This window comes from Sinocyclocheilus anshuiensis, unplaced genomic scaffold (genome assembly GCF_001515605.1).
Source record: "Sinocyclocheilus anshuiensis isolate Anshui unplaced genomic scaffold, SAMN03320099.WGS_v1.1 scaffold33, whole genome shotgun sequence".
Classification (NCBI taxonomy): Eukaryota; Metazoa; Chordata; class Actinopteri; order Cypriniformes; family Cyprinidae; genus Sinocyclocheilus; species Sinocyclocheilus anshuiensis.
Genome location: NW_015536458.1, coordinates 237,521 through 259,639, shown reverse-complemented (window position 1 = coordinate 259,639; position 22,119 = coordinate 237,521). Strand labels below are relative to the sequence as shown.

At 36.4% G+C, this 22,119-nt stretch overlaps 1 protein-coding gene across 1 annotated transcript in view; it reads right to left on the bottom strand.

The window, feature by feature from the left end:
* LOC107653098 (adhesion G protein-coupled receptor B2) overlaps nucleotides 1–22,119 on the bottom strand; it is a 330,526-nt gene that overhangs the window by 81,155 nt on the left and 227,252 nt on the right. The window contains 1 exon segment of the mRNA XM_016476310.1: nucleotides 10,242–10,371. Coding sequence (XP_016331796.1) covers nucleotides 10,242–10,371 — 130 coding nt within the window.

Sequence of the window (22,119 nt, the reverse complement as noted above, 5' to 3'; positions counted from 1 at the left end):
TATGCTTATTACTGTGTGAGGAATCATATCACCTCAGCGGGGACTTACACTAGGCCGTGTGCTAATGAGAAACATGGCTAGCGTCTTAGCAATTGTGCTGGTGTCACGGCGGAGACTGAGCATTTCACTGCGAGGGACTGCGCTCATATTAGCATTTACCTCTTTGGTGCTGTTGGCAAACTCCCCATGTTTCATTTCATTCATCTCTTTGGAGTCTAATGGTTAACAATCTGGGCTGGTAATCAAAAGGTTGAGGGTTCAAATCCTGTAGTAATTAATTAGTGGTCAAATTAATTAATATCTTGTACATGATGCCCAGCATTATACTAATAACACATAGAACTAGATTTGCATTTCCTAAAGGAACTACCAATACTGGCAGCAAGCATAGTGAAAGTGTTTTAGTTCTGCATAAATGAACAAGTAAGGAATCAAACAAAGTAAGCAAATAAAGAATTTTGAACATTAATAAAATGTGTTTAGTAATAAGTATGCAAGTGTATTGCATAAATAAAATTTGGCCATGCTACATGTCGTTCTTTGCCATTTACAATCATGACGACTTCCCTCTCATGGGATAGTAGTCTATGGGATGCATTCTTCAGAACTGTCATTTGGCTTTTTCACCCATTGTTTTTTGAATACAGTCCATGCGTATATAGTACGCATTTGTTGTACTGCTTTTCGTATACTACATAGCAGGGAAGTAGGCATAGTCATAGTTGTTTTCTGTTAGCTGTACTCGAGAATGATGTGCCTGTGTATTATCATTAAAACAAAATACATAAAAACATTTTTGTTAATTTAAATTAATTTAAATAAAGATGGTAATAAATAGTAAAAATACTATTTAGTATGCAAATAATTGCAGGATAGAAGACCAATTGAAATTCAAAATGCAAATACAATCACGATTCCAATTTGAATGGTGAACATTCTAATAATGTACATCAAAAGGAAATTTCACATTTTAATTTTAGATTTCTTAAAGTTCGTAAAAAACTAAAATAGCTAGCACACTTAAGGCTGAAGTTGTCTGCAAAAGATAGTTGGAATAGAGTATGCATGTTAAATGGTTCGAGCTGAATTAATTGTATAAAATTGAAGAGAAAAAAATATGTTTGAGAAACATCAATACAGTTCTGCCTTGCAAACACTGTAAAAGCTGTTTCAACAGACGTTGCTGCTTCAGAGTGACATTAGCTGACCTTTAGAGCTGTTTTACATTTGTTAAGGAACTGTACACCAAAAAGGACACTCATTTTTGCAATTCAAATAGCTCTGCATGCCTTCTCTCAAAATACTTGCAAAAGAACAAAACACAGATAGGGTGAAATATATAAGACCCTATGAAAACCATCCATCTACAACTATTGAACAGCCTTAGAAATCACAATGTCTTACAGGGCAGTTAAAGTTACACCCTGTGGATCGGATAACCTGCAGACATAATGTTTATCTCCATAAAATAGGTATTTATCTGTGCTTCTGTTTGTCTGTATACAGGGGTAGCAAGATTGGTCAACAAGCCTGAGGCAAATTGCAACACTATAGATTCCCTGATACCAAGAGAAAGACCTCCGTCCTTCATCCAACCAGACAGCAAGCATGTTAGTATGCAGGGCAGGTAGGCCTACTTATTCAAAATGGGCGCATGCATGTGTCTGTACTAAAGGGGGTAATAACACCGGATCTTAGCGTGCTCTGTCATGTGTGTCTTTGTCTGCGCTTGAGTGCCTCTAGTTTAATCCTGTGTGACGATGAATCAGTAGCATGGGAAAACTGACAGGTGACAAATTGTTATGGCCTAAAGAAACTGCTATCTTCTCTGTGCCAACAACTCCCATCATCCATCACTGAGTAACTGATCAGCACAGAGTTATGCATACTATGAGGCTAGCATGATAACCAGGAAGCCTTTGAGCTTGTAGTCACTGCATATAAGAAAAGAGGCACTGGCTTAAATAAAAGCTCTGTTTTAAATAAAACAGACCTCTAACCTTAGTAAATAGCAGCGTTTTGCTCTTTGGAAAAGACAGCAGGGGATAAACAGGATCTGTGGGTGATAGCAGCTATACTAAAGATGGCCTGTAATGACAGAAGCTTATGCCATTTTCCCCTCCCTCTCTTCTCGATTAAACACGAAGGTTAACCCATCCGTCTATCTCTCTCTTATTTGCTATTAAACATTTCATCTTTCCTTCTTCCTCCGTATAGTCTTGAGGACAGGGGCTAGAGCTGTCACAATATCTTAATTATGTCTCACTGTACGATACCCACTAAACTATCACAAAAACCAAATAGTATCTTGATACCACTAATTTTGTTTGGATGGGTCATTATTGCTGGGGGATGTTCAAACGTATTTATTCTTGACAGTTTTATTATTATTATTATAAATGGGTTTTCTATTGATCAGAATTTTATTTAGTTGTATTGAAAAAAACTATATAATACATTACAAAATTGTTAGTACAATGGTTATTACACGTATTATTATTATTATTATTATTAGTATTATTATTATTATTGGAAACTGTCAAGAATAAATACAAAACAATAAAAACCCATTACTACTACTACTAGTAGTACTACTCATTATTATTATTATTATTATTATTATTATTATTATTATATTGATGGTTGTTATTGCTGGGGATGTTTTATGTTTTATGTTGTATTAATTCTTAATAGCTTATTATTATTATCAATATTATTATTATTATTATGAGTAGTAGTAGTAACAACAACAACAATAATAATCTAACAAAAATTGTATTTGATACTATTCACTTTCTCACAACATTTAAATGTTTACAGGAAACTGAAGGAAGTCCTTGTTCTGCCAAAACTTTTAATCAAGTTTAAGAGTCTATGCAATAAAAAACATTAAAAAAAAATAAGATGGCATCTTTTAAAGCTAATGTATGTGATTGTCTCATGTCAAAAAGCTTGACACTTTGGGTTTTCACTTTGGATTCCTCTTTCTGGTACTGTGATACTACTGAAGTACTGGTATACCATGCAACACGATCAGGGGCTTAATTGTAACATCACATCACACAGTGAGTATCTTTGCTCTCTTCCGGAGACCCTAACACTGATTCACAAGTCACTCACACTACAGTCTCTCAACAAAACACCAAAACATCCCTTTAACAAGTTCCTAAGACAGTATAACTGAAATGCATTTTCCATCACGTTCGACTCTCCTCTAGTTCTCAACTACAAAGCCCAAGAGCAGTCTTGATCTGTAATACTGAGAAGATACCAGAGTCTTGGGAGGGCAGAAAGCTCAGAGCAAAACAAGATGAATGTGTTTAGACCGCTAGATATCTATCAGAGCAGCTGTTTTACTTCACAGGGCCCTATTCAGGACTTTTCCATCAGAGGTTTACAGATTCAAAAAAGGGAGAAAACAAATTAGCTCTGTTCCAAAAGTCAGCTGACTTGATGTCTACATAGGCAGAATCCTGCATTCTAAAAGGGAACCACATATTTGACTGATTTGAAAAAAATTTCCATCAATATGGTCACTCAAACTACACACAAGTAGTTCTCTTTACTTGAAGTGCAAACGATACTTGATTAACAATATAATTTGTGGTTAGCATGTTGCTATAATGACAATGCACTAACATAAAACAAGCACACATACATACTGGCCCTAAATTAGATTTTCTATTAACACCTTTTAGAACTGAATAAAAAAAATCCCTCAAAGTATCTGCAATGCATCTTGGCATTGTGGAAGGATCTGTGTTATGTCAAATACAGGTGCATCTCAATAAATTAGAATGTCGTGGAAAAGTTCATTTATTTCAGTAATTCAACTCAAATTGTGAAACTCACGTATTAAATACATTCAATGCACACCACTTTTCCATGACATTCTAATTTATTGAGATGCACCTGTAGATGTTTTTGCCAAATAGAGTTGTCATAGAAGCAATCACAATTTTGAAGCGTCTTTTGCATTTGAAGTGCATGTATAAGGCCTAAAAATGACACCTAGATAGGCAGCACACTAGATTTTGGAACACAGCTTGTGTCTGGTTTTAGGATGTTTTTTTTTTCACAGTGCTAAGTTGCTGGAGAACATTCAAATCGCTGATGGCCCATGCAGAGCCAGGCTAATGGGTGGAGACTGTTTGCTAATAGTGTCGTTTACTCTGCACTTCCAAATGTCACCAGGCACTCCCGCAAAAGCCAATAGCCAGGCACTGACGTCATAATGAGGACAAAAATTGATAAATGTCGATTAGGAAGCATTGACCTACAGCTTTAGGTCTCTCGGAATTAGTGCTCTGCATTTACCCATCCAAAGTGCACACACACAGCAGTGAACACACACAAACCGTGAACACACACAAACTGTGAACACACACCCGGAGCAGTGTGAGCCATCAATTATAATTTTATTCCTGTTTGTCACTCTTCTGTTCTCTTAGGAAGCAACGTGTTCAGAAATGGCACAGCATATTTTAAGAACAGTGACTTGCAAAATGTATGTCGCGCATTTTAGAAAACTATACCACATAAAACCATTCTAAAATGAATAAGCATTATACAACCTTGATATTACAATGTAAAGTGATCATCACGGACAATCCACAACATTCAATGGTGCAAGCTTAAAAGTATTGTATGACTCAAAATATAACTCTCTCGCTCTCAAAAAAAGAAAAGAAAAAGAAAACAGTCATTCAGGTTTAGAACAACAGAGAATTTCAATTTAGTTGTAACTATACTTTTAAGATTGTAGCTTGTGACTGCTGCTATTATATTGCTATTTATGCTCACCGAGGCTGCATTTATTTGAAAGAACATAAATAAATAAATAAATAAATATATAAATAAATAAATGAATGAATGAATGAATGAATACATTTTCAATTTAAAACAACTTTTTTTCTATTTATATACTTTTTAATATAATTTATTCCTGTGATGGCAAAGCCGCATTTTCAGCAGACATTACTTCAGTCTTCAGTGTCACATTACCCTTCCAAAATCATTCTAAAATGCCGATTTGCTGCTCAAGAAATATTTATTTTTATCAAAACGGTTGTGCTGCTTAGTATTTTTGTGGAAAGTGTGTTTTTTTCAGGACTCTTAAATGTCTTTATGAAAGTAAATGACTTTACTGTCACTTTTGATCAAAAGCTCTTTATAAAGGTATTTCTTTAAATCATCTAAATAATACATTTTATTTAGAATGCACTTTTCTCATACCCAAAGCACCAGACTTTGAATAGACACTTTAGTAGTCTTCCATTATGTGTGAATTAGTAAACATGACTTCTGACTTTAAAATGTTCTCTCCTCTACTTTTCTTCTTTTTATTTTAGTATTCCTTTTAGCTCTGCAGTTTTTAGAACTGGCATTGCATCCACCTTGCCTCCCTGTACCCAAAGCTCAATGCCCTGACTGTGCAGTACTGTGCCTGATGGGCAGTGCTATGCTCTCTCTCTCTCTGCATTTGTGTGTCTGCCTGGCATGCTGTCTTTAGCTGGTGTCAGTGGTGGTGGCAGCCAGCAGCGTGTGGTCCAGCTCCTGTGTGACTGTGACTAGCCTCTGGCTCTACTCTCTCTGCCCCACATTGCTCATTCCTCATGGCTATTCTCCATCTCCCAGCATCCCCTTCGTCTGCAATGAATATCAATCACTGTAATGGGGGTGCTTTCACACGAAAAAACACTCGGCTAAACTAAACTGGGTCAGTATCCTTTCATTAGTGACGCAGTAGAGGCGAGGGGAGGAAGTAAAAGGGAAAACAATCGAGAGAGACAGAGATAAATATGTAGATAGAGACATGTAGATATATATATATATATATATATATATATATATATATATACAGTGGGTACGGAAAGTATTCAGACCCCCTTAAATTTTTCACTCTTTGTTACCATACTCGGAATTAGTGCTCTGCATTTACCCATCCAAAGTGCACACACACAGCAGTGAACACACACAAACCGTGAACACACACAAACTGTGAACACACACCCGGAGCAGTGTGAGCCATCAATTATAATTTTATTCCTGTTTGTCACTCTTCTGTTCTCTTAGGAAGCAACGTGTTCAGAAATGGCACAGCATATTTTAAGAACAGTGACTTGCAAAATGTATGTCGCGCATTTTAGAAAACTATACCACATAAAACCATTCTAAAATGAATAAGCATTATACAACCTTGATATTACAATGTAAAGTGATCATCACGGACAATCCACAACATTCAATGGTGCAAGCTTAAAAGTATTGTATGACTCAAAATATAACTCTCTCGCTCTCAAAAAAAGAAAAGAAAAAGAAAACAGTCATTCAGGTTTAGAACAACAGAGAATTTCAATTTAGTTGTAACTATACTTTTAAGATTGTAGCTTGTGACTGCTGCTATTATATTGCTATTTATGCTCACCGAGGCTGCATTTATTTGAAAGAACATAAATAAATAAATATATAAATAAATAAATGAATGAATGAATGAATGAATACATTTTCAATTTAAAACAACTTTTTTTCTATTTATATACTTTTTAATATAATTTATTCCTGTGATGGCAAAGCCGCATTTTCAGCAGACATTACTTCAGTCTTCAGTGTCACATTACCCTTCCAAAATCATTCTAAAATGCCGATTTGCTGCTCAAGAAATATTTATTTTTATCAAAACGGTTGTGCTGCTTAGTATTTTTGTGGAAAGTGTGTTTTTTTCAGGACTCTTAAATGTCTTTATGAAAGTAAATGACTTTACTGTCACTTTTGATCAAAAGCTCTTTATAAAGGTATTTCTTTAAATCATCTAAATAATACATTTTATTTAGAATGCACTTTTCTCATACCCAAAGCACCAGACTTTGAATAGACACTTTAGTAGTCTTCCATTATGTGTGAATTAGTAAACATGACTTCTGACTTTAAAATGTTCTCTCCTCTACTTTTCTTCTTTTTATTTTAGTATTCCTTTTAGCTCTGCAGTTTTTAGAACTGGCATTGCATCCACCTTGCCTCCCTGTACCCAAAGCTCAATGCCCTGACTGTGCAGTACTGTGCCTGATGGGCAGTGCTATGCTCTCTCTCTCTCTGCATTTGTGTGTCTGCCTGGCATGCTGTCTTTAGCTGGTGTCAGTGGTGGTGGCAGCCAGCAGCGTGTGGTCCAGCTCCTGTGTGACTGTGACTAGCCTCTGGCTCTACTCTCTCTGCCCCACATTGCTCATTCCTCATGGCTATTCTCCATCTCCCAGCATCCCCTTCGTCTGCAATGAATATCAATCACTGTAATGGGGGTGCTTTCACACGAAAAAACACTCGGCTAAACTAAACTGGGTCAGTATCCTTTCATTAGTGACGCAGTAGAGGCGAGGGGAGGAAGTAAAAGGGAAAACAATCGAGAGAGACAGAGATAAATATGTAGATAGAGACATGTAGATATATATATATATATATGAGAGAAAGAGAGGGAGAGAGGGGAAGAGAGAGAGAGAGAGAGGGAGAGAGAGAGAGAGAGAGGGGGAAAGAGAGAGATATACAGGACACATAGTCCTAGAACAGCAAGGTCTGAGCAGCTGCTGGGCCTCTCACTTCCATTAAGTGAAAAGAGGGCAGAGGGTCAATATAACAAGCGGCAGCACGAGTCATTAACCTGGATAGCTAAAAGCCACATCACAGATACAATGTTTAGTGTCTAGTCCTCTCAGAGTTGATGCATATCTACTCACTAGGGACTCAAAACATTAGCTTGTACTAAAATAAATAATATAAACAAAAACTAAAGAGGTTTAGCTGTTTACCACTATTAATGTTTAGGAACATATCAATGCAATAGTTATATTAGGATGGTTTTTAATTTTAATAGTTTGCTATTGTTGGCAGAATAAACAAATCCAATGGCCACAAAAAATTGCCAGTCATGAAATTATATTTTAGACCATTTTGGTCTAAAATAATAATCCAATTTTGAAAAATGCCATTATTAACTATATGTATCACACACAAATTCATACTTGACAAAAAAAGTTGTGAAATTGTGATTTTTGTTCCTCTGAGGTATTTTCTGAGATATTTTCTACATGTGTCATCAAGGATGTATTTGTTTGATCAAAAATACAGTGAAAACAGCAATGATTAAATATAATGACAATTAAAAATAACTAAATAAATATTTTGATACATTAAATAAATATTTTGATACATAAAAACGTAATTTATTCCTGTGAAGGGAACCTGAATTTTCAGCTGCCATTACGCCCGTCTTTATTGTCACATGATCCTTCAGAAATCAGCTGATTTGCAGCTCAAGTAACATTTCTTACTCTTATTATCAATGTTGAAAACGGTTATACTGCCTAATATTTTTGTGGAAATCGTAATACTTTTTTTCAGGATTCTTCAGGATGGTTAGAAAGTTCAAAAGAACAGCATTTACAGGGCTCTTACTTTTGTGCTCTTGTGCTCCTAATAAAAAAAAATAAATAAAATAAAATAAAAATTGGAGCACAGTCAAAAAAAATTCAGGAGCACCTTCTGATCAATAACCAAACTGAGCCTTTCCATTATGAGGTGATATTTGACTCCTTAAAGTGATTTAAAGGGGCTTTTTTACCTTTGTAATTACATTTTTTCTAACTTTATTAAAAGTATGTCATATTTTATGTCAAATAAAAAAAATTATATTTATAAGGTTTTTCAATATTTCTAATTAAAACAATAGAATAAGAAAAATAAGTTACCAACCAAATGAAATCAGTATTAACAAAATTGATTTGCACTACAGTGGTGGCACAGAAGATTACAAAAGTGGCATGTAGGTATATTTACAGACATTTATTGAGGCTCAGAGGTGGCATGAGTGCAATTAAATTCATAAATTCATGTTGAGATTAATGGTTTAAATATAAAAATTTGAATATAGAAATACTAAATGATTTAAATAACTGAAATGATACTTTAAAAATGAAACTAAAACCTCCCGTAGATGGCGGCATATCACTGATTTTATCACTGAATCATTCATTCAATAGATTCGTTCGAACGGCTGATTCATTCAGGAATGAAGCAAGTCTTTACGAATAAGTAATTAAATCATTGACTCACTAGATTTGTTTAAAAACGCACGTTCATTCATAAACGAGACACCGCTGTGTTTGTTTGGATATGTTCAGCGGCTCAGCTGTGACTTTGTTTGAAACTATTTTTGTTGACAAAATAGAGCAAAATCAGGTAATAGTGTTGCAGTCAGACAACGTAAGTCACTTAATATTAACTTCTTGTTGACTGAACTGTTGTATTAAATCAATATCACATTTGCAAAACTCCCTTAATCATCAAAAGCTGTCACATCAACGAATCTCTTATTTACATTGTGTCTACACGTTGTTATAATCAGAGGATTCGTGATCTTGCATAACTCGGCACTGAACAAAACTCTGGTGTTTTGAGCAGTGAGTGCATTCTGATTAACATTGCGTTCAAGGAATCAGCAGATATGTCTGTAGTACATTACTCAATGCTGCCTGCAAAAACACATTGTAAGCAGAAAATGTTGACGCTCCCCTGAGCTGATCGGGTCAGTCACAGTGCTGCTCCTAATGATTTGTTTTTTTTTCATAGTCGCATGCAGTAGTTTTCAATCGCAAATGGAATTTTTAAACAGAAGCGTATTTTGTTATCATCGTTTCCCACACTTCCCCTGACGCCTCACACTTTGATAACCACTGCTTTATTGAGATTAATATTCATTATCAAAGAAAAAACAACAACATTGCTGTGCATCAGTGCTTTTAAACTATACCTGGGAGAAATCCCAAGCTAGACAAACCTTGACGCATTATGCATACCATGACATATTAAACACCTGGTCCACCATCTGCTTTTGTACGATACCCTCACACTATGGAGGCAAGATCACATCGAATGTCACAGCAACAGTGCAGACGGTCATAATGGTATGCCCCTACCTTTAAGAAATCTTTACAACAAAATAATTACCCAAGAACACGTAGTTTCTGATCTTTCTTTAAATGTAGCATCAAGCATATGTGGAACAGACGGGATACTGACCTTCTAGAAAGCAACCAAACACTTCAAACAATGTTTGACAACAATATTCTCAATGTATGGCAGCATATGTTATGCATAAGACAAATTTCACCAAGGTCTAGGTCGGCTAGGCCCCATCCCGAGCAGACACTGAGAGGTGAAGTGTGGTGTGAAAAGGTAAAGATAGCACTCACCGGTTCTTTAGCTTTCTGCGCTAACACTGCAAAGGTGGACAGCTTGCTGCACAGACATTTGGTGTGGGAGACTGTCGGCGATGGTAGCGTTTGGCAGCTCTCTGCGTCCCAGTTTTCTTCGCCAGCCTCTCTGTTGATAGGGTATAGCGACAACACACACAAACAGGAAAAAAAAAAAAAAAAAGAATTAATTAATTGGGCCATTCCATGAGAGAGAGCAAGAGACTGTAGTGAGTTGTATGGTGCCATGAGAACTAGTCGATGACAACCCCACTCCAAATGCTCTCAGCCACAATGGCCCTCAAGTCCACCGGCCTTGCTTTTATAATGGGCCATCCTCCCTATTAATCTAGTCTTTCTGCAAATATCTGCTTGTCATAAACACTTGCAGGGTCTCATCGATGTCATAACTACCACCTTCCATCATCTTCTTACTCAAAGTATCTGATACTGTATCTGATACTGTAATTATAATCATGTGATTGTTAAAGAAAATCCTACTTTCATTCACCTCCTTCATTCATCCAGTAACAATCCATATTTATATAACAGTATGCCTACATTTACACTACCATCCAAAAGTTTAGGGTCGGTAAGATTTATTTTTTAAATAAATTACTTTTATTCAGGAAGGATGCATTGAATTGATCAAGAGTGATAGTGAAAAGCATTTATATTGTTATAAAATATTTCTATTTCAAATAAATGCTGTTTGACAACACTGGAATAAATTAAATGTCAAATTTCCACGACATTCTAATTTATTGAGATGCACCTGTATATTACAATAGAAAACAGTTATTTTAAATTGTAATAGTATTTTTACAATATTACTGTTTTTACTGTATTTCTCATCAAATAAATGCAGCCTTGGTAAGCATGAGACTTCTTTCAAAAACATAATACAAAAACATAATAACCTGACCCACCCCAAATGTTTGAATGTTAGAGTATATATGCACATATTTACATAATCTGTTTCAAATGTATTTATTTGTACGCATTGAACAAGCTGCCAGTGTGACCATGTGAACTTAAAATTCTCCCACATATGCACATGTTAAGTTCAGGGAATAAATAATGGGAATGGAGGAGGGGGAGTTTTAAAATATTTGTTAAACGTAAACTGTAAAGTTTCATGTTGATCCTCAGATTACACTCACTGCTGAGGCCAGATGGTCGGACTAAGTTGAACTTCTAATTATGGATTCATCAAATAGTGTACAACAAAAAGCACAACTGATTAAATATGTGTAACATTCTGTTGAAACAAATGAAAATTCAAGTTCAGAGCCTAGTCAAGTCAAATATGGCTGTACATGTCCCATCAAGAACTGGGTCTTTTTTTTCAGCAGTAAGTATAGTGATGTGCTCTTTGCTAAGATGGTTCATGAATCATCACTGTGCCCTTGATAAAAACATCTACTTAAGTCAACATGAAATCAAAATTCAGAAAATTTCTTGTGAGCATCACTACATGTTATTCCACAGGAGAAAACACTGTAACAAAAGGCATTTCGTCATGCAAAATTTACATCGAATGAATCTTTCAAGTGAACAATGAATAAGTTAATTTTATTTACTTCCAAGCAATGATTTGTATTGTACGCAGTAATAGCCTTTTCAGTTCACTGAGGTCTCTATTTTGTATTTGACCCCTTTGGAGACTTTCAAATTCTGACTACAGTATATCTAAATAGCCTTACTGAATGTAAATGAACTTGGCTGAGACAATACACATTGATGTTGCGAACGCAACATGAAAAATAATTCAGGACACAGAGTGAGCTGCTGCAGAAAAAGAGCACAATCCAAGTTGTCCTAAAACATGAGATGTGCTTTATATTAAAGGGGACATCGGATGCCCATTTTCCACAAACTGGTATGATTCTTTAGGGTCTTCATGTAATGCCTGCTACATACTTTGGTTAAAATTCCTCAACTGTTGTGTAAAACACCTCTTTTGTTTGTTTTTACCTTGTCAAAAACAGCTCTGTTCACAGCGACCCGTTTCGGTGCGTGTCACTTTAAATGATAATGAGCTACTGCTCACCCCACCCCTCTCTTCCGTGGGGCGTGTCGACACAAGACTCGTCAATTGCTGCCTTGGACTCCATATATGGCTCAGAGGTGGTCTTTATCAAATAGCTAGCTATCTACATAGAAACCGGCTGCAAATTGAAAGAGCTCACTGGATGATACCGTTTCAGACCAAAATTTAATCTAAGTGTCATTTTAACCGTACAGCTTAAACCAGCCTGTCAAATGTGTGTGCTCTTTAATTTGAGACCAGTTTTCCTCAGTGCATAACTTACATTTTTATGGCTGTATCCTGATCTGTAAATTCACACAAGTACTTCTATTTTGCAAGGTTCATCCAGACAGCTAACAGGTTTCTGTTAACCTTCACAGACTTCAATGAATGAGCACAGATGTGCAACAGCCCCATGAACTGCAGTACAAAGAGACAGTTACAACAGTATTGACAGAATTTTTATAGATAAAGACAGAGCCATAGTTTCTACAATAAACCACTGTTTAAGAATAAAGAAAAAAAAAGCTATTTGTTTTTTTCTCCCTTTTGTACTGAAAATAAACAAAACCAGGTTACGTACCGAAACAGATATTTTTGTGTACCGTTACATCCCTAGTAAACATAGAAGAGGTGGTACAATATTAAAATGCATTTTTATCCTGGTATTTTCATTTTGTGGAATAAAAGAAGTAGGTATATTAAATTAATATCTTAAATTATGAGTTTATGAGTCTGTAAAGTATACTCAAGCAGAAAAAAACAGAGATAAAACTCACCGTAAAATTATAATTACAAGAATAAAACAAAAATAGGACAGGAATTCCTGAGATTAATTAAAAAAGATCTATAAATAAATAGTCCTTTTCTGTAATTATTCATACGTTCCCTCAAGGTCAAAATTGCTTAATCAAATTCACTAAACAGTTGCATCACTTTTGTGTGCAGTATTTCAATGTAAAACTCTGCATCTTATTCACTAACAAGCCACAATTCAGTTTGTCAATGTCCCTTTTTTTCAGTAAAAACATTCTATGCAAATTAGGCTTTATATTCACTCTTAATTTGCTTGGCACAATTAACACTATATTTTTGTTTAAAAGAGACGTTTGTGTACATTTTCAAGTCATCATGCCAGTGGTGATTCATCAAATGATGATCAAATGTGCAAAATTTCACTGGGCTTAGGTTAATTGATAAGAAAACAATGTTATAATTATGAGCAATTGATTCCTAGTGCGAGAGTTTTGTGAAATAGTAGTGAAACAAATGCATCCTTGCCATAAACCTGCACAGAAGCAACACAAGAACACGTCTGCATTGTCTATATTTTCATCTCTCTCTCTCTCTCTCTCTCTCTCTCTCTCTCTCTCTCATAAACATGCACCATTCTTTTCCTCAACACATACTGTATGCTCCCACAGCTAGTGCTCAATAAATAAAAACCCACCTAATGCAATGTAAGTGCACTCTTTCTCTAGCCTTGATCTGCAGATTGACACTTCAGAGGCAACTGATCTGAGGCGACTCCTAGTCAAAGTCTCTCTGACACCAACAGAAACAAAGACGAGCCGATAGACACGTGAATGGAATTCTGGGTATTTCTAGTTAGGCTAGGATCAAGCATAGAGGATCAGGTGCAAACCTCCCGGGGATATTAATCAACAGCAGGTGAACAGGAGCAGGTGAGATGAGAGATACAGGGCTTTGTGAAAGATCATCTAAAACATTGTTTGGCAGATCAGAAAACATCCAATTACTGAGCTCTCAGAATGAGACGGGTACGCTGTCCGGACAACATCATTTACAGTCCTTCGGGACATTATCTATCTTTTTTATACCCGCTGGAAAGATGCTGTGTTTTGAATGCTGGCATGGGCTGCTGGTGCATTGGTGTCCCCATCAGGCTTCTTAATCTAATTTGAAGTACCATGTAAATACCATACTATATAAATATGTTAACCATTCAGTGCCATGGGGAACCATGCATGTAAATGACTAAAATGTTTTGTCTAAAAAATCCACACAAATTTCATACCAGTAAATCAATAAATATCAATAAATAATATATATTTTCAAAATATCTGTTATAAATAAATAACATGTATAAATTATAAATAAATAAATGAATGAATAATAAAAAATGAACAAATTCCATAAATATTTGGTCTGGCAAATTGTCCTTTTACAATTTTTTTTTAAAGACTTCAAAGGTGCGGTCACATTAGAAAACATTCTGTGAAATTTTGTGGGCAAAAGGGTCCATTGTCTATTGTCAGTCTAGCGATGTATGAAGCACAGCTCACAGAAGTCATTTTCAAACCAAGCAGCTTTCTGTTGGTCAACACAGCAAATTCGCACAACCAATTTGAATCTGATGCAAAATCTGTGTGGGAAAATCTTTTGTCCTCACATGAAATTCCAGACCGCATGGATTCCTACTAAAATGACTGGATGAAAATTCGCCGAACAGCGGTAAATTTGACAGCAGCTTAAGGTTTGTGTCTCCACTTACTGTATATTTTAAAAATAAACCAACACTGAGAATTATTCAGTAAAAAGTGGGACAACTTGCCCCAGTCACTCTTATATAAACATACCATGGTTTTAGCCTCTGAGATCATCAATGAACCACAGCTTTACCAAAAAAAGATCATGGCAGTACCATGAACCAAATTTCAGCAGGGCTAATTCCAGAAAAAAAGTCCAACACAATTTAATTAACAATTTAATTCCCTCCCAAGAGTAACCTCAATAGCCATTCCTATGCTTCAAATAGCATAAGAAAAACACATGGGCACCCTGTGTACATACCCTCCCTCTTTACAATATTAGCCAGCATGGTAAACAGACTCTGTGAACCTTTTAATTTCTCCCTATGGTTTGAGGTTTTTCTCTCATGCAATTATCAGTAGCTTAGGCATTTTCACTCTTACTCTGCCACTCTGTCATACACACAAAAGCAAATACACATGCTAAAAGCAAGGGCAAACAGGGTGACATATGGGGAATGAAATGCCACAGCAATCATTTCTCACCCTTTGGTATGTGAGTGCCGCTCCATTATTTAATTAGCACATGCTATGATAAGTTTAATGAACCAGCAGTGCGCTCCCTTCCTTATCAATGGCCTGGCCCGTGTTTGTGTTTAGGTCTCTGATTAAATGACCAGATCTGCTGTGACAGTAGTCTGGGGGGATCAGATTACAGAACAGACCAAATTGACTTTGTCCCCTTTTGTTTTTAATATCCACTACAAGATGAGCTGCCTCAAACCATGGGATGAAACATGAGATAAACGCTGGTAAAAGAGATCAAGCTGTGGTGGATTAAAGCAGCCGTTGTCTTGACAAAGGGTGGTGGTTAAGTTGGACTCACGTCTACCATGAAGGCTGAAAATGCACCTTAAACAAACGAATTAAACGTGGATTCTGACAGCTAATCCATGTGAGGAACAGTTTTATTTCGGAAAAGCGATTCATTCTAATCTGGTTATAGGCACCTGCGTTATGAGCTAAATATGCCCTGTTCGGAGAAGAATTATGAGAATGTAAAAAAAAAATAATACATTTACGCAGAGTATAAAATGCTGCAAACAGGGGGAAAACACTGAGGAAGCAAAATGAGGAAGTGATCTGAAAGGGAGGAAGCAAGAGAGAAAAAGACTAAAAGAATTAGCTCTGGAAGAATACAGAAAAGGATATATTACATGACAAGAGGAATACACTCAATCTGACATATCCTTTTCACTATACAACAGAATAATTTTCTGGAACTTCATACATGCAAGGCCATTCATAACCAAACTGATACATTTAGGCAGGGCTCGAATTGAGGGGGGATGCCATCCCCCTTGCTGAAAAAAATGACAAAAATGATCTCGTCTGTAAAACCACCATCCTCCCTTACCATCCCCTTTAGATTAATAATGCTGTGTATTATATAAAACTTATTGTGCAAATTAAATAATAATATTATATGACAATCGCAGCTTCTGTCGAATCGCGATTTCGATTTATTGTGCAGCCCTATTATCTATGTATAATAATTGTCAGTTTCTTTGTCTGTTTTTGCTCTGCAAATGAAAACAGTTCCAAACAAAGCCACAACAGCACCAAGCGTTGTTTCCTTTCTGAATGAATCAGAATTTTTTTAATTAAGTGAATGATTCAATGACTCACTAATAAAGACAGTCACTTGTGCCATTACTGAATGGATCAGCGTGTTTGAATGCAACTTTTGACTAAACAAATCCATGACTCATTCATAAAGATGGTTGCTTGCTCTATTTGGTAAACAGACTCTGAATGAATGGGGTTTTGAACAAATCGATTGAATAAATCAATCTTATGACTCACCCATAAGTCACTTGTCGCCACCAACTAGTGTACCCATGTAATCTGCAGAAAGAGTCATTAAAAATCTTCTCTACTAATAGTGTCAGTCTGGAACGCACACCAAAGATAACTCTTGAAACTTAGTCTCAGTCGACCAATCAAATTCTATATATTATGGCGTAAACGACAAAAACAATGATTAAAGGGGTCATATGATGTTGCTAAAAAGAACATTATTTGGTGTAATGAAATGTGTTTATGCGGTTTAAGGATCAAAAACCACATTATTTTCCACATACTGTACATTATTGTTTATCCTCTATGCCCCGCCTTTCTGAAATGCGTCGATTTTTACAAAGTTCTTCGGTCTGAAAAGCGAGGTGTGCTCTGATTGGCTAGCTATCCAGTGCATTGTGATTGGCCGAATTCCTCAAGCGTGTGACGGAAATGTTACGCCCCTTACCATACTGTGATGGAGCGACGAGACAAAAACATTAAAAAACCCATTATAAACAAGGCATTTGTTGCATCCAGTGGGGACATAATTATGGATTATAATGACTTATACTGTGTTTTTACGCATTGCGTCACACATGGCGGGCTTGAGAACGGCGCGGCCGGCGGATTCAACGAAGGAGCCGTGTGTTTGCGGCAACCACATTTGACGACCCCGGGCTGGACTCCGCTTCCAGATTGGCCGAATACCTCAAGCGTGAGACGGAAATGTTACGCCCCTCACCATACTGTTGTATTCCATCAGCGACCAGCACGGATCAGCTCCAGGCATGACGAAGCGGATATCGTCCTCTTTTGGAAGGCCATACAAAGTAGTTTCGCTTTCACAACGAAACACACAGCATCTCCATGAAATGGCGGCGGCGGCAACACAAATACTACAGCAAGAATAAAAGTTACGCTATCTTTCTTTTCGTGAACATTTGAGCGGTGTTATGCAAATCTTCCCACACGTAGACATGTGGGGGCGTGTTTAACCTGACTCCAAAGAGAAAGGAAAATTTGAAATTGCATAATATGACCCCTTTACATTTTATATATTTTTTTTGCAGTAACCTTAAAAAGAAATTACCATAACTGGTGTGGATGAGGGTAAATCTTGGTTTGACAAGTGTAAGGTATTTGCGAACATCACACAAATGAACGAGGGAATCTCAAATTATCAAATTTGGAATCAGTTCTAATCAGGTTGACTTCGAATCTTCAGATCCAAGTCCTCTCAAAACCTGAATGAAATAATAATAATTAATTCCCTTACAAATGAGTTAATTTCTTACACAAGTCACAAGGTGTTTATTACACACCCCATGATAACGCAAACACAAACTGGGGGTGGGATTGGGGAATAAACCCCTTCATAAAACCCTCAGCACCAGCAGCAATTTCTAACTTGTACTGTAGCCAGTAAAAAAAAAAACAACATGAACAAGATCTCAATATATTCTTCTCTTTGGAGACTTTTGTTGAAGTCTTCTGCTTCTAAGAATTTTCTCCTGAGACTACCAAAGTCTGCAATCAGAAGTCAGGCATTTCTCATTAAATACTTCCAACATCAAAGTATCTGGACTTTGCTATCCACGTTGACTTAACAACTATATAATTGTACTGCATGTCAAATAAATTATAATTTGTCCAAGGGATTTTAGGAGAAACATCTGAGACAACATTGACACTTCAAAGCTAAAACTATCCCTGAGCAATATAATTATTATTTTTTTTTTTCATCTGGACATGATGCCTCAGGACTGAAGTATTGCAGAAACTGTAGCACTGATAGTAAAAAAGTTTCCCCACAAGTATGAAAGATCAATTCCTTGTCCTCAGAAGCATAAACTCATAGAAACAAACTCATGCATGGAAAGTGCTTGTCATTAGCCTTTCACCGTTGCTTTCTTGACGATAATTGTTAAGCTTCTTTAAAGAGATTAGCCTTCCTCCTGGTGCACGGATGGGAATGATTCCAGGCAGGTTAGCAATGTGTGTGACTAGCGGCCCTGCACAACTGGTGTCACAGCTTCGTGAAACAACATCCAAGACGAAATTCTTTAAAGTGATGACCATCGTGGAGTGTTAAGAACATTGCTCCTTCATGACCTGACCAAATAATGGGTGGAAAAAAAAAAAAAAAAACTCACAACACCAAATGGACGAAGACGTACTGTAGCTGGCTAAACCAGAGCAAGAACTTCAGAGCAGAAAACTAAACCAAGCCATAGAAACCTCAGCACATCTTACTTCCTTGACGTTTTGTCATTTTATATGCCACAGTTTCCAAGAGTTTGAGATCTTGACAATTAGATTTAAATGATCTGACAAAGATGTTCTTTATATTTAACATACTAATGCATTCATTACTATAATAATGACAGGGAGGATAGGAACATGTGATTTACATGATTAAAAACAACCAAAATGATGGATGATCTTTTCCGCCATCCAATAAAACAAAAGCTTTGATATGCAAACTTTCCCTTCTATTGGTCATTATCATCTCTCTAGACTATTTTTTAACTGTTTTCATTTGTAAAAAAACCAAAAACATTATATATGTATGTACTCACCACAGTGGTGTAGTCTAACTCCACACAGATGCTATATGTAAGCAGACAGACGCTTGCTGAGACTCAATCTGCTTGTTTTTCGAGTGACACACTAACACTGTCCCCTGCCCTGGGAGCCACTCCCCCAACAAACACACACACAAACACACTTGACTTCCAACACATACACACTAAATCACCAGAGGAGGTTCAGGGCTATTTCCGCATCAAGTGTTTTGAATCTAAATATAGAACACTGAATCTTTAGTGACTCACAAACGAACTCAAACATGCTTACTCATTGAAGAACAGCATGGAAAGCTCACCCAACGTGTGTGTAATGACATGAACAGGAAGCAAGCAGAAGATTACATCGGGAGGGGCAAATATGAAGAGAGAGAGAGCGGCCCGATGTAGAGATGTAGGTCTAGCATAGTAAGACAGATAATGGCGCATGAAGCAGCTCTCGCGGCGAGATGGATTCCACGTTATCCCAGTTCAGCTCATTTTAACCATAAGATGCTTATGGCTTACTGTCTCACTTTATTACAGGAAGGGGGGGATGTAACCAGGGGTCACACAGGTTGCAATATCACAGTGAGGAGGGAGGAACCGCATCTGCCCTGATATATTGCTAAGATTAAAACCACTGTAAGCCAAATAGCTCCAGGAATTACTATTAAGTTGCTGTGATTATTTTCTCCTGCAGTTTCATAAAAACAGAAGCTGTTCTAGCAGCTGATCTACAGTCCATTGAGTGGGAGAAAGTCTGAGTCATGGCCTTGTTAGAGAGAGAGCTCCATGCTTATTTTCAGATAATGAGAGGGTGCACAGAGAGTTCAGGAGTCTGTAAACCAGACTCCTACCCTGAATCACATGCCAAATACTTCCCACAAACGCCTTCATCCTGCAGTAAATATATACAGTGGCTTTATGGTGACCTGAAACAGATCTGTGATACAGTTGTAATGTGTTCTCTGCCATGCGATTAAGAAGAGAAAAATATCTGAATTCTGTGCATGATTTGCACATTTTAAATATATCTTTATGCATGGTACGCTTGTAAACATATACACACACTACATAAATATTTATTATATTATTACTAATATATAAGCTTCCACTGAACTTAACAGGAAAAGACACTGAAATTGGCAACACTTACCTATTTTATGGTTAACAATGGCTTCTAAATTGTTATATGTCTATAATTACTGTAATATATCTCCATTTAAGTTATTGATACGGGCACCATAGTATTACTATCAGATATCATCAATGTATCATGATATTGTAATAGTAGTCTGATCATTTATATGTCTTAGTAGATGCTTTACTACCAAAGCAACATTAAAAAAATGCCCATGCACTTTTCACAGTCGTTTCAGACTATTACAATGTAACTTCAATTAAGTTTATTTTATTTGAAACATTCACACAGAGCCAGGCTCAATGGTTATGATGAACGTTTAAAGCATTCCACATTCCTGTTATTCTAAACATTTTAAATATTCATGGTCAAGTTATTAATAATTTAGTAAAACCTTGAGATGCTTATGCATTTGCACAAATCTGAAATCATGTGTTAATGATCAATCCATTGAAATTAATAAATAAACAGCATGACTTTATCATAGTTTTTTTTATTAGTTTCCGTTATGATGCCTCTAATTTATTTTAACTGTAGGGTTCACAGCCTTTGCTGCTAGTGTGGATTTGAGTAAATGTCAATTCATGATTTTATTTATTTCAAACATTTTACATTAAAGGATAATAATTAACAGTATAACATAGTTTTAGTTTCTGCATCCCACAGGGTGTGTTCGTTTCATTGTAAAGCTATTAATGAAGGTTTTATTTTTCATTGTAGTTATTAAAAAGAGATTGTTTTTATCTGTATGTAAAGTCACTGGAATGGTTCATTTCGTTTATTTATTCATGCATTTAATTTTTATGGGTTTCACATTATAATTCAAAGGATAATAATGAGGAGTCGCTACAGCTTGCAAAGCATATGAATCTCATAGGGTGTGTTCATTTCATTTTAGAAGTATGAGGTCTCTTATGTATGTATTTATGTATGTATGTATTTATTTATTAATTGTGAATATATCTTTTGGGAAGGGTGGAAAATATTTAAATATGAATAAACAAAATAGAGAACATAGTATAAACATCGGGTGTTAAAATGGCAAAATATTCTATAAAAATGTGCTTTTAGATTGAAATAAACTGCATGTTTTGTTAAAAAGACAAATTTGGTCAAACTAAACACAGGGTCCACTGAATTCTGTCAGATTGAAGTAAAAAAGAGCCCTCTGTGTGTGTGGCTAGTAGCTACATGCTTTCACACAGCAGTGGAGCATAGTGGCCTAAGGTTGATGGATGGCAGTGGTGCGGATTAGGAGCCGCATTAAAGCATCCATTCCATACCTACTCAGAAAAAGGTTGTTGGTATCAACATCCTGTTATTTTATTTACCCTGTCACTCCACTCCCTCTGGCATGAGCCCTGCTCCAAAGAGCAGCATGGGATTCTAGGTCAAAAAGAGAGCACTGCTAGTGGCAAGGTCAAAATCCCAACCTCAGCATCCACAATCCGGAAAAATTGAATGCTTAATTCGTAATGAATGTGCATGTTACCATACAGAGTTACTAAAGTCTGTAGTAAACTGGGGGCTTCAGTAGCTGTGCATGTGTTAATACTCTGTCACTCCAACCAGGGAAACTGACTTATACAAGTTTGTGAGTCAGGCACAGAGACTGCAGAGGGAATGTTAGAAAACACCAGAAAATGCCAGCTGAACTCTGAAGATCTGCAGTGTACTGGCCAAATGTAAGAAAATACGATCTTTACATCTTCACATTAATGAAAGCTTGCATGCCCTGCAGCCAGTATCTTAAAATACCAGTCACAAATAAGTTTGGAAGTTACGTTTCTTATGTTCTTAAAAA